This window comes from Aquarana catesbeiana, linkage group LG01 (genome assembly GCF_042186555.1).
Source record: "Aquarana catesbeiana isolate 2022-GZ linkage group LG01, ASM4218655v1, whole genome shotgun sequence".
Taxonomy (NCBI): domain Eukaryota; kingdom Metazoa; phylum Chordata; class Amphibia; order Anura; family Ranidae; genus Aquarana; species Aquarana catesbeiana.
The window spans coordinates 689,666,143-689,678,903 of NC_133324.1; the positions used below are offsets into that span (position 1 = coordinate 689,666,143).

The window sequence follows — 12,761 nt, forward strand, 5'->3', positions numbered from 1 at the left end:
AAGATGGTCATTCGCTCCAATCAGCAGTCATGACATCACAGGTGTGGCACCGCCCAGGCAACAAACATGTGACATTGATTTGGTGTGTTTTCACAAGGGGGAATAACCATATGTCCTCCCTGAACTAGAGAGCGCCCATTCAGCCATTTATCTACATTGGCCTGGCGGGAAGTGGTTAAATTAGGGGGTCGCAAAGATTTGGTTAATGTAAAGTGGCACTATGACCTTAACAAACACTGGCAGTTTTCACCACCAATCAAATGTGAGTATGGAGCAAGATACACCTGAAACAGAGTTTGCATTGAAAAGTGGGACAATTTGCATATTATTTGTGTTGGACTATGTGGAGCACAATTTGGAGCAATAATAGCACTTAGTTTTGTGAAGCACTTTTATGATTAAGTCACTTGTCAATATTGTATGCACAAAAGATTGAATGATTAGTATATATTTATATGGGCATATTTTGGTAAAAGGTGAGCTAAAGTTAAAGGCCTTAAAGCGGTACAATCTTCTGTTGGCCTAGAACAAATAAACATTATCATTAAAGGTGGTAACAGATGCCAGCCTGACAGGCTGGGAAGGAGTGTTCCAATCTCTTACAATTCATGAAGTCTGGTCACACGGGGGGGTTGTGTGTAATAAAATGTCTCATACCTCCCAACTGGGCTCTTAGGGCAGAGTTCCACTCAAAAGTGTAACTTCCACGTATCTGTCTCCTCTCCCCCAGTGCCACATTTGGCACCTTTCGGGGAGGGGGGGGCCAAAAACAGGTGCCCCTTTTGGAGACGGCCCCTTCCTCCGCCACCGGGCCAATTAGAAATGCAGCGTGATTTGCGCATGCGCAGTAGGAAACCGGCTGTGAACCCGAAAGACTTCACTACCCATTTCCCTTACCAGGAATGGGGCAGGAGCATCTGACAGCCGATCTGAAAATCGGCTGCGTTGCCTACATCGCGGGAACCCTGGACAGTCAAGTGTCCTAATATTACGTCAGTAGCTGCTGACTTAATTTTTTGTGGGGGGCCGGAACACCTCTTTAACAAACTTGAATGTCCTAAATATCCCAGCCACATCTCGCACTCAAGCTGCCTGTCACATTTGGGTCCAAGCAGAAGAGAGGTGAGGAGAGCCCGAATCTTCCGCTCTATTGTTACTCCATCCCTGCTCCAGATTCCACCTTCTCTCTCCCTCCTGGTGGTCTACAGGTCCTACCTTGTCCTGTGGGTGGACAGGCTGGTTGGGCTGCTGAAGAACAGAGCTCAAATTTTCAATGCTCTGACATCCTTCACGCTACAATGGGCTCCTCATCACATTACAGGGTGGTGGGAGGAGGCTCTACAGGGGGGGTGGCCTAAATGCTTTTTCACCAGTGTGGATAAAATTCTTGCACAGCCATGCTTTGTATCTATCATCATGGGTACCAGGAAACAGGCAACCCTGAAGGAAATAGGTTTACCATCTCCTGAGCAGAGAAACGCGGTTTAGCGATCTCTGTTGTTTACATCCTGTGAGTGGCCAGTTGAAAGGTGGATTTCCTCAGGCATCACCACCTGGTTAATAGTCCCTTCATCTCGACATCTGCAATCTGCTGTCAGAAATGTGGTCTCCAGAAGTAGACATCCTGGTCTCCAGGTACAGCAACAAGTTACCGCTGTTTGGAGCCAGGACCAAGGGTCCTCTAGCACTGGCATCGGATATCCTGGTTAATATATACAGTCATGGCCAAAAATATTGGCACCCCTGCATTTCTTTCAAATGTACCACTTCGCCTAGAAAATTGTTGGAATTACAAATGTTTAGGCATTCTCATGTTTATTTCTTTTGTATTTGTTTATTTTTGTGGATGTAAAATAAACTAGAATTCAGAAGCAGCTTGCAGCAGATTCTTGAGTAACCGACGTTCAAAATTAAAGCAAATAAAACAAGTTAAAGCAGGGCAGATGCACCAAAAAATATACTGCCTTAAACTTCATGAAAAAAAAAATATACTGGTTCTGTATCTGAAGGCCATAAAAATGATTTGGAGACAACAAACCAAAGGTGCCCAGTATTGTTTTCAGTGTAAGAAAGTTGTCTGTGATTATTTGTAAATCACAGGACACAGGGTTTCTTCATAATTAACAATTGGGTTATGCTGCCACCTATAAGTGAATGGACACTGACCAAAAGAAAAGGCAGGCTTTTCCACTAAGGTGTGTCCCCTCTTGGCACTTTTTTGCTACTGTTGTTAGGTGATTGATGTGCCTGTGAAGTCTGAAGATTTGTTGGGCATTAGGCGATGTATTTTTTGTGGCCTGTTCCCTGCTGACAAAGGGAATGGCATTATCCAGATTGGCATCTGGGACCCAGAAGAAGACGTTAACTAGATTCCGCTGCAGATGACCCAGGACAATCTGTGATGTTGCCAGTCAATATTAGATTCTATGGACGGCACTCACCGGTGTATCTGTTATCTGGTCATTTCATTGTCCGGGTGTTACACAGGTCCAGGGTGGCAGTCCCCTGAGGGGGAGTTGTACTCCTGAAGGCTATGTGGGGCATGTCTGCTGTAATGGGTGAATATTGGGCTCTAAAATAGCCCCGCAGCCTGGATTGGTGAGTGCCTCCCAGAGTGGAAGTCCCTTTATGTGGCTGTACTCAGAGTTCCCTTTAATGCAGGGGCCCCTTGAGTGGTGTGGAGAGGCAAATCTGTCAGTGCAGCCTTTGCTGGGGAGTGATATTGTGTCTATGTTGGTCTGGTGGCATGTTGCGTGTGCAGTTCATCAGCACATGCACAGCCACCATTTTGGATTCCCCTGGTGTCCAAAGCACTCTCCAGGTCCTCAGCTCCTGGACATCCCTCAGGCTCACCGACACTGGCAGTGGGTCTTCACTGCTTAGGTACAATGCCTGCAAGTATTTGGGGCAGTCAATAATTGTGGGTCACTAAGTATTTTGCTGCAAGAAGGCATTCCTCTTAGCTGGGTGGCGGTTTCTTCCTGTTCCTGGTGTAAGGCCCTTTAACCCTTGGCACGCCATAGCGGAGTTTAAGTAAAGTGGGGGGGCACAGGTGGGTTCGCAAAACCTTTTCTCAGATGGTGAGGGCCCCTACATAGTTAACCCTTTAAATGCTTGCCTAATGGTCACATCAGTTCTTGATCCCCAGCCCTTATGTGGTCTTTCCACTGCTTAAAGGGCATATTCCACCAGTTCCTTTTGTTTCAAGGGGGGGATTTTCCACTGCCATTTCTGGTTTGCACAACCAACTTTCAGGTGTTCTCAACAGGTTGGAACGCCTGGGACACAAATGTTGGTGATCTCTTTTTGTGGGAGGAAAAGGTGTCGGAACATCATCCTTTGGTCATGGATGTGGAAGAGGAGGAAGCCTGTAAGGATCGGTAGTACTCTTCTCAGGATGAGGCTCAGGGTCTTGGCCTTTCTGAGGTGCAGAGGACCTCAGTTGTTTTGTTTTTTTGGTGAATGCTGGCCATACACTTTGGATGGGGGAATGCCTCCTGTCTGGAAATTGTATTCTTACAACAGCATGTGCAGTTGTCAGGATGCTCCACTCTGGTCAGCTGCTGCAGCCACTGATCAAGGAAAATTTTTCAATGGCTCACTGTGGGAAAAAATCAAATTCTGTTGAGTGGGGTGGCTAAACACTGATTGAAATTCCACCGGTGCCTGCTGAATAGTGAATGGTCGGCTTAAGGCTGCTGCTTCTGCGATATTCTTCCCTCTAGTTTTGGGTCCTGGGGGGCCCTGAAAATCCCCATATCTTTTCCTGTTGATCTTATTTGCAGGAAGTGATGTATGCCAATTGGGCTCATCTGGAGAGGGTGCTTTCCTCTCCTAAGCAGTTTGCTCAGTTTTACCCCATGGAGGAGTTGTTCTCCAAAAAGTAGCGTTCTCCAGCCGTACACTCTGCTATTCCCTACCTAAACAAGACCCTGATGGTACCAGTGGACAGCATTCCGATCTTGGACACTACAGATAAGAGGTCTACGGCCCTTTTTAAAGGGCATCCCCTTCAACAAAAATAGCATTTTTGGTGAGATACTCCCAAAGGGAAATCATGTCTAAAGGTATGCAGATCCTGCTACTTTCCTCATTAAAACACTACAGGGGTAGAAGCGGGTTGATAATTATAAAATGACCCCCATTAGATTCACTTTCCCCATTGACACAAATAAAAGCTATTGCCTTACACTTGTTAAAATACCTGCAACATACATAGATCACCCAGAGGGGAATATTTACTTTCTCAAAAAAAGTGGAGTTATTTTTTGTCTGTCTATTTCTTTGATAGGTGCAGCTCTGCAACCATTAGTGGCTGCACTGGGAGTCTGCCAAGCGGTTATTGTGTGGGCAAAATATATGCTCCACTACTGCAAATCTCATTCTGACATTGAACAGTACTGGGAGGAGTTTCCGAGAGTTTCTCAGCGAATGTTTCTTGGAGGAATCTATTAGGCGATTTTCGAAACTGGACATTATATGAGGAGGATCCTGTGGGTAAAATGCTGGTCTGCTGAATCTCTCGAAGAAGCAAATTAAGCAGATGCCTTTTGAGGGCAAGTCTGTTTGGGCCATTCTTGGATGCTTTTATCCAGAAAGTGACTGTGGGTAAAAGCACTCTTCTGAAGAAGGCAAAATGGACAGTGCAAACACTGGGGGCATCTTTTAATGCCAAGAAGCAGTCCTTTTATCTGCCACAGACCTTAGGGGTTCATTACGTAGCCTACTACCAAGTTCCCCAAGAAGAATTGGTATCTGAAGACTGACAAGACCTCTTCCCAGTGAAAGGGATTCCCCGCTCACCCAGGTGAGGGGATGTTTATCGGCCTTTGCAACTGTGGGGACTCTAGACAAATTGGTCCACAGTGTGGTGTCAAGAGGTTATAAGCTGGAACTCGAATGTTTCCCTTCCCCCATGCTGTATGCGCTGTATGCTCTTTGGAGCCTCAAAAAAGGGCGGTGTTCTTTGTGACCCTAAAAAAAAAAAAACTTGCTGTCTCAGGGCATTATTGTGCCTGTTCACAACTTCAAACCCCTTTACGGTTCCAAAGCCTGACCTGAGACACCTGGGTTATATTGGATGGAGCCCACCCAGTTGGTGATTGCTTCACTTCAACATAGGGACTTCCTGACTTTAGTGAATATTAGGATGGCTACCTGTGCATCCCGATCTTTCAGCCTCAACAATGGTTTCTAATGTTTGCTGTGGAGGATTGCTACTGCCAGTTTGTGGCATTGCTATTCAGCTTCTTCACTGCTCCCAGCGAGTTTAAGGTGTTGGCTTTGTTCTGGGTTTTTTGAGGACCTGAGTTGTCCCTATTGTGGGATACCTAGACAGCCCGCTCCTCTGAGAGCCATCAGTTCAGACCTTGATGTCAAAAATCTGGCATACAGTGCCAGTCCTAATGTGATTTGGTTCGGGTACTGAACCTCCAAAAATTAACCTTGGTCCTATCACAACGTCTGGAATATGTGGGCCTAGTCCAGAACATGGCTCAATCCAAGATATTCCTTCAGCTGGAAAAGTGCCTTCACCTCTGATCTTGGGTGGAGTCTCTGAGTTTTCTGGAAAACACCTCAACCCATTTCTGCGTGAAGCTGCTGGAGAAGATGGTTTTTCAATTTTGTTACCATTCCATATGCTTAACAGGAAAAAAAACGCGCTAGGTCAAAAATATATACATTGAAACATATGTGAAAATAAATTAAAAATTCACAATAACTGTAAACCAAAAATGTAGTCCAAAAAGCAGCAGCTCAATATGTGTTAACACAAATAAACTGTATAGAGGGAAGAAAGCTGCGCTATTAAATGGAAAGTCCATACAATTGCTCTTGGATGAACGGTGACCAATTCAATCTAATGACGAACACCAAGGTGAATCAAACGATATATCAAACGTGCCACCACCTTAAGAAAAACCTGCTTACCAGCTGGCAGGTAAGTCGGGCGGTTGGCTTATACCCAGCCAGGGCCTTTACTCATAAGGGAGATCCGCTGATGGACTGGAGATTGGATGATTAGATTGAATACCCAGACCACTCCTGACACCACACGACCTTACACAGACCACGCGACCCAGCCTGGGTCCTACGCTATCCATGGAATGGGAGCTCCTGCTTCTCTCGTGGTCTATGTAAGGTCGTGTGGTGTCAGGAGTGGTCTGGGTATTCAATCTAATCATCCAACCTCCAGTCCATCAGCGGATCTCCCTTATGAGTAAAGGCCCTGGCTGGGTATAAGCCAACTTCCTGACTTACCTGTCAGCTGGTAAGCAGGTTTTTCTTAAGGTGGTGGCACGTTTGATATATTGTTTGATTCACCTTGGTGTTCGTCATTAGATTGAATTGGTCACCGTTCATCCAAGAGCAATTGTATGGACTGTCCATTTAATAGCGCAGCTTTCTTCCCTCTATTCCATATGCTTAGTTGCACACAGGAAGTTGCAGATCCAATATTTTGCATCTGAATTTAAAGACAAGATCAGCTATGGAGCAGTGGAACTCTTTTCCAATACTTTGGAAGGTTCTGATGCCAGCCTGTCAGGCTGCAAGTGTTCTGGAGAACCAGTCAGTTTAAGGAATGTGGTCAGTGGAAGAGCAGACTTCCCCAATCAACATTATGTAATTGTGGGCAATTCATCTGTCTTTCCAACATTGGTCCTTTTTGCCTTCAAGGTTACCCTGTTTGAGTGCAGTGGCATATATCAATTAACAGGGGAAGACCAGAAGCCTCACTGCTCAAGAAGAGGTAAACATGATCATGTCCTGGGTAGAACGGCATATTCCAGCTTTCTCCACCGCGTGCATTCCAGGTGTGGAAAATTGACAGGCAGACTTCCTTGTCATCCGCAACTGATTTCAGGTGAGTGGACCCTTTTCCCAGAGGTGTTCAAAGTTTGTTGTCAGAGTTGCGGGACTCCAGATGTGGATCTTCTGGCAGGCAGGTTTAACACCCAGCTGGGAAATTTGTCTCCTGGTCAAGGGATCCTCAGGCATTTGCAGTGGATTTTCTGGTGACTACTAGTAATCGGTGCTCTCTCATCTGAGTTCCCTCCACTTGAGCTTCTACCACACCCACTGCACACGATAAAGACAGATGGTGTGCTGGGGCTTCTTATTGCTTCAGCCTGGCTATGAAGATGATATGAGGACACAGTCACCCTGTTGCCAGGCAACGGCTTTTCCAGATGAACCAATATTCCCTCCTACTTCCCGGGTGCTGGCTTTGACGATGTGGCGTTTAACCACTTCAGTACAGGGCACTTTTAACCCCTTCCCGCTCAGGACATTTTTCAGCTTTCAGCGCTGTCGCACTTTGACAATTGCGCGGTCATACAACACTGTACCCAAACTAAATTTATATAATTTTGTTCACACAAGTAGAGCTTTCTTTTGGTGGCATTTAATCGTCACTGGGTTTTTTGTTTTTTGCTAAATAAACAAAAAAAGACTAAAATTTTTTCGTTTGTTATAACATTTTGCAAATAAATAATTGTTCTTCATAAATTTAGCCCAAAATGTATTCTGCTACATTTCTTTGGTGAAAATAACCCAAATCCGTGTATATTATTGTGTTTGGGAAAGTTAGAGTCCACAAACTATGGTATATATCTGCAAATTGATCAGTACTGATAGCCTATCTAATTTCTTGAGGCCCTAAAATGCCAGGATAGTACAAATACCCCCCCAAATGACCCTTTTTTGAAAGTAGACAATCCAAGGTATTTCGTAAGAGGCATGGCGGGTTTTTTGAAGTTGTAATTTTGTAATTTTTTGGAAAATGAAAAAATGTTACTTTTTTTTTTTTTTAACCTACTGTCACCAGTGCAGTACAGCGTCATTGTAGAACTGGTGTGTCAGTGATCAGGGACACTGGTGACAGTACAAAAAAAAAGTTATTTATTCTTATTACATTTTCTTACTTTTTTTTGTTTATTTTATTTTATTTTTTTTAACTCGCTTGCTATAAGTAAGCATTTTACTGAATGAAATTGATAAGTCCAAGTCCTAAGGGTCAGAGATTTTTCTGACTCCATCATTCTTACCCTGCTCTGTGCAAGGAAGCTAACCTCAAGAAAGGTGTACCATCGTAGATGGATGGCTTATTTCACCTGGTGTGAGGCTTGAAAGTTTCATCCTCAACCACAAGTGCATGGGGCGCAATTTGGCCTTTCTCCAGTCTGGTAATCAACATCTTACCCTTCATAGTGCTCAAGGCCAGAGGCAACTCCAGACCAAAGTCTTCTCCTTCATTGATCTAATTCCTTGAACCGACCAGTTATTATAAGGAGTGATTTTCCAGCATCCAAAAGAGATCCACTAATCCAGAGCAAATCTGGGCTTTGGATTCAGATGCATCTCATTCCTTGGTAAAGGTATTTGTGGAATGGGACAATTGGATTGTCCTGCCTCTTTGGTTTCCATTGTCTGAGAGGGACCTTAGCTTGGTATCCTCTGTTTTATAGAATTCTCTGCTTGACCCTATTCATGATAACCCTTTGATGCTTCTTACCCGAAAGGTGATCAATCAGGTGACCATTACTTGGGCTCATAGGTTCTTGGAATGCCTGTACTCCCCTTTTCTGATTCTTCGCCGAGATGAGGTCTAATTCCGTGCTTGTTTTGTCTGTGGGTCCTCCAAACACACAGGCTGATTTTTGATCCACTTTGTTGTTGGATTTGTAAACTCATTTCTCAGGCCTATGCCATTAAGGACAAGGCTTCTCCTTTTCCAGCCGAGGCTCATTCTACCAGGCGTGTCAGAGTTTCCTACACAATTCAGCATCATTCTTCAGCCAGTAAATTTGGTAAGGGTGCCACCTTAACTTCTTTTCACACATTTACAAAGTTTTACAATGTCAACGTTTTAGTTTCTGCAGATGCCAGTATTGGTCAGAAGTTCCTGCTTCCAGCTCTATAGTGGGGTTTTACCCTGCTTCGTTTTTGAGTTTTGGTCTTGTTGCTGTATTGCCCACCCCTCTGATTCAGTGCTTGGGGGCATCCTAGTATTTCTGGATATGAAGAAACCATGTGCCCTGTAATGTATGTTTAATACATTTTTGGTAGACCTGCAAAAATCCTTTTCTTGGACACAGGGATTCTGCCTCTTTCTGTGGTTTCTCATTACTACAAAATCTGCCTTTTTTGCCCAGTGTTCATTCAGTAATCTGTAGGTGACAGTATAACTCAACTTTTTAGTGATTTGAAAAAACCCTGTGTTCCTGTGATGTATTCCAAGGAAAGTATTTTACAGGTAAACCAAAAACCCTAATTTTAGGACCCTCCCGAACAGCTCTGTAAATGGTAGAGACTGGTACATTCTGAATAAAATTATACAATTTGCAGATAACCAAATGTGATTATTTTTCTGTCTTTTTAGAGACGTGCTTTACCATACCAAGAGGCCAAAACCTTACTGAAATCCTATTTGAAAGCGCATGGGTACGGAATTTGGATAGAAAAGCCAGATATAATTGGATCCTTCACCGTGTAATCATACACTCTGTATACAAATTTTCCAGTTTACTTTTCAAACGTTTTTTTAAATCTCTTGTGTTGTGTAACATGTTATACAAACCTGACTTTTGTGGGCTTGTAAAGAATATTTTCTGAATCGTTGCAATTGTAATACTTTAACTAAAAATTATTCAGGCTACTTACACTTTTTATATTGTGTTTAGTCATTAGCAGATTTGTTTATTTAATAGTGTAAACAAGCACATTATGTTATCTAACAATGTATACATTGGTTCTTCCGTGTTTAGACCTCATGTATATGGACATCAGCCTAAACATGTTTGAGTATAAAATGCATGGCTCTTTCTGGCCAGTCAACCTCAGGTACTGCATACAGCCAGCAATACAAGTAAATGGCTTTATGCAGCCGTGCTTGTATGAATGGTGTTCACTTTTACATTTGCATCTACCCATGCATGTGTGTACGACATATTTTTTCAAATGCGAAAGTAGATAGTATTGGGAAATATACTGTATGTCCATGTGCAGGAAAACTACAGTGCAGAAGCTATCAGTATTCACACAAGTACAGCCATGTACAGCAGTTCACTTGTATTGGTGGCTGTATGCATCATTTGCAACAACTCAGGTGCAGAAAGCTTGACGACATTTACACTAATAAACATCTGTTGTGCATGAGGCCTTAATATAATAGCTGACAATTTACATGCTACCTACATATGAATGAAGGTTGTCGAGGCAGAAAAATAGATGCTGCCATTGTTGCCTCCTGTTCTGAGGCAGTTGCATCTGTCATTCTTACAATACCTGGTGAATCCCATACCTGGAGCAAGTGCATTCTTTTTCGGTGCCGGGACACCTAATATGCATGTTCCAGTCCATTCATTTAGTGGGGACAGAATAAAGATGAAGGCCCTGGGACATGCACCTGCAAAAACAACTAGGGATAATGGCCTCATATACTTCAGTGGTTTTAAACAAAACCTGAAAAGGCTTGCTGCCTGGAAGTATCTGGCTATACATTCAAAGTGAAGAAATGTCATCACCAAGGATGCCTCAAAATAGTCCAAAGCTTTATTCCATGGGCACATGATGAATATAAAGCAATGTTTCGGAGCCATGCAGGGCCCCTTTATCACTTTCTGACAAAGGGGCCCTGCGTGGCTTCGAAATGATGCTGTATATTTGTCATGTGAGCACAGAATAAAGCTTTGGGCCATTTCAAGGCATCCTTGGTGTGCTGATGACATTTCTTCACTTTGATTATCCACGGTTTCCAGCCTATGGTCATTACAGCACCCAGCATCACTGAACAGCTGGTTTTCTTGAATGTGTGCGTGGGGAATATTGCGTTTGGCTATACATTCAGTCCCCAACTTGGAGCATGTTTGTAATCAGTGAAGCCAGAAAAAAGTCAGAACTCCCGATCAAAGCCTTTGAATTAGCATATTAGCTAGGCAACAAGTATTTTTTTTTTCCAAAAAGTTTAGCACTGGTGCCATGCAACTTTCTTAAAGTACAAATTTACTTTAGCAATTACTCATATGTTTCGTTTTTTTTGCATTAAGCAGTTCAATTTAACATTTTTTCTCTTTTAAAAATTTGTGATTGCAAATGCTCAATCTTTTTTTTCCTAAAAATAACAAAATTGTGTACTTGCCTGCTTTGTGGCCAATCCTCCCCTGCTAGGGTCCCCCAACAGCTCTCCTGTCTCCTCCCTCCCCTTCTCGGTTTGCCACCATAGGAAGCCTCTTCCATTGACAGCACTACTTGGCCCTGCCCATAAGTGTTTAGAAAGGACGGAGGGAAATACTAGGAATACATTAAGGTTAAAAAAAAAGGCTTTAGAACCACTTTAATTTTCTGTACATTTTTTCTCTTTTTCTTGTGAACCAAGATGCATTTGTTTCACAATATGTCATTGTGTGATCGAACAGACTTGATACTGTTCTGTAATTATTTCTCTCTATTTTATATGCATCAAAGTAGTGGTCAGCGCACTATGCCTACATTGCTGTAAGCTGATTTAAAATGTGAAGACAGTCAAATGTGTTTCACATAAATGTTGAAAATAAACATCTGTTTTGTTGATCCAAATCTTGTCTGATTGTTTTACTTGTCAATTAACCAAACCTAGCAGTGTTAGTCGTAGGCCTCATGCACACAGGACATTAAAAAAAGCTTTTTGTTTTGTTTTGTTCTTAACCCCTTCCTAAAATCAATATGTGCTGTGCTACCAATCCTCACACTTAAATGTGTCAAAACATTCTGAAAAGTTCCCTCATAGTCCACAAATAAATATTCTTCTTATATCACGTGTTGCCAAATGTAACTAAATCAGTTCAAAATAATGATAGTTCATCAAAAGTATTTAATTGTGAATTTCACATCAAATAAATATTCTAAACCACTTCTTACCGATCACCGTGCGCTCAGTGCTCACCTTAATGATGTGATATACACGCATGTAAAATAACATCCAGCTTGGCTAGTTAGACTCCAGGTTAGTCAAATTCCTCTTGGTTACTATTTTTCAGATGTTTGTACAATTCACAGGACTACAAATGTAATGTCTAGAAGTAAAATTATCCCCTATCTGCTTCATAGAACTAAAAAAAGAAAAATGTCATAGGTCCACACCTTTTCTCTTGCCAAAAGACATATTACATATCTGGGCCTGAAGATAGGCAATACGCCATATTCTCTTCGTACCCTCAATTATAACCCATTGGTAACTAAGAATGGTAAGTTTTGCAAAGTTTTTTTTTTTTTTACCCATTACAGATATTGCCATTACTTTTAAAACCTCCAGACATTAAATTATTAAACCAGCACTTTATATGGCAAGGTAAAAGACCACGAATATCAAGATGCAAAATTGTCTTCCAAAGAGTGAGGGGGGCATGAATATGCTAAATCTTAAACTTTAATTTAGCCTGTCTGCTATTACATACTATTGGATGGAAAATGTTTCCTCCCACTAGACTTAACTATGCACTAGAGATAAATGGTACATCCCTTGCAACTCTGCAATCCCACATTGCCCCACAAATAAACTAAATTAATTCTTTAAAAATGTTTCTTTATCGTACATCACGGGACGCAGAGCCACAGTAATTACTGTCTGGGTTATATAGGCACCCTTAGGTGATGGACACTGGCACACCCTAAGCAGAAAGTTCAATTCCTCATATAACCCCTCCCCTTACCAGAAGTGCCTCAGATTTTTTCGCCAGTGTCTTAAGTGTTTTCTAAACGGAGCCCACCATCAGAGGTGAAGA

At 42.5% G+C, this 12,761-nt stretch overlaps 1 protein-coding gene across 1 annotated transcript in view; it reads left to right on the forward strand.

Moving 5' to 3' along the window:
* The window catches only part of ADAD1 (adenosine deaminase domain containing 1), a 272,091-nt gene extending 261,564 nt beyond the window's left edge, over nucleotides 1–10,527 (forward strand). Inside the window, exon 11 of the mRNA XM_073603526.1 lies at nucleotides 9,383–10,527. Coding sequence (XP_073459627.1) covers nucleotides 9,383–9,496 — 114 coding nt within the window. The 3' untranslated portion in view covers nucleotides 9,497–10,527. The remainder of the gene's footprint in view (nucleotides 1–9,382) is intronic.
* The last annotated feature ends 2,234 nt before the right edge of the window (nucleotides 10,528–12,761 follow it).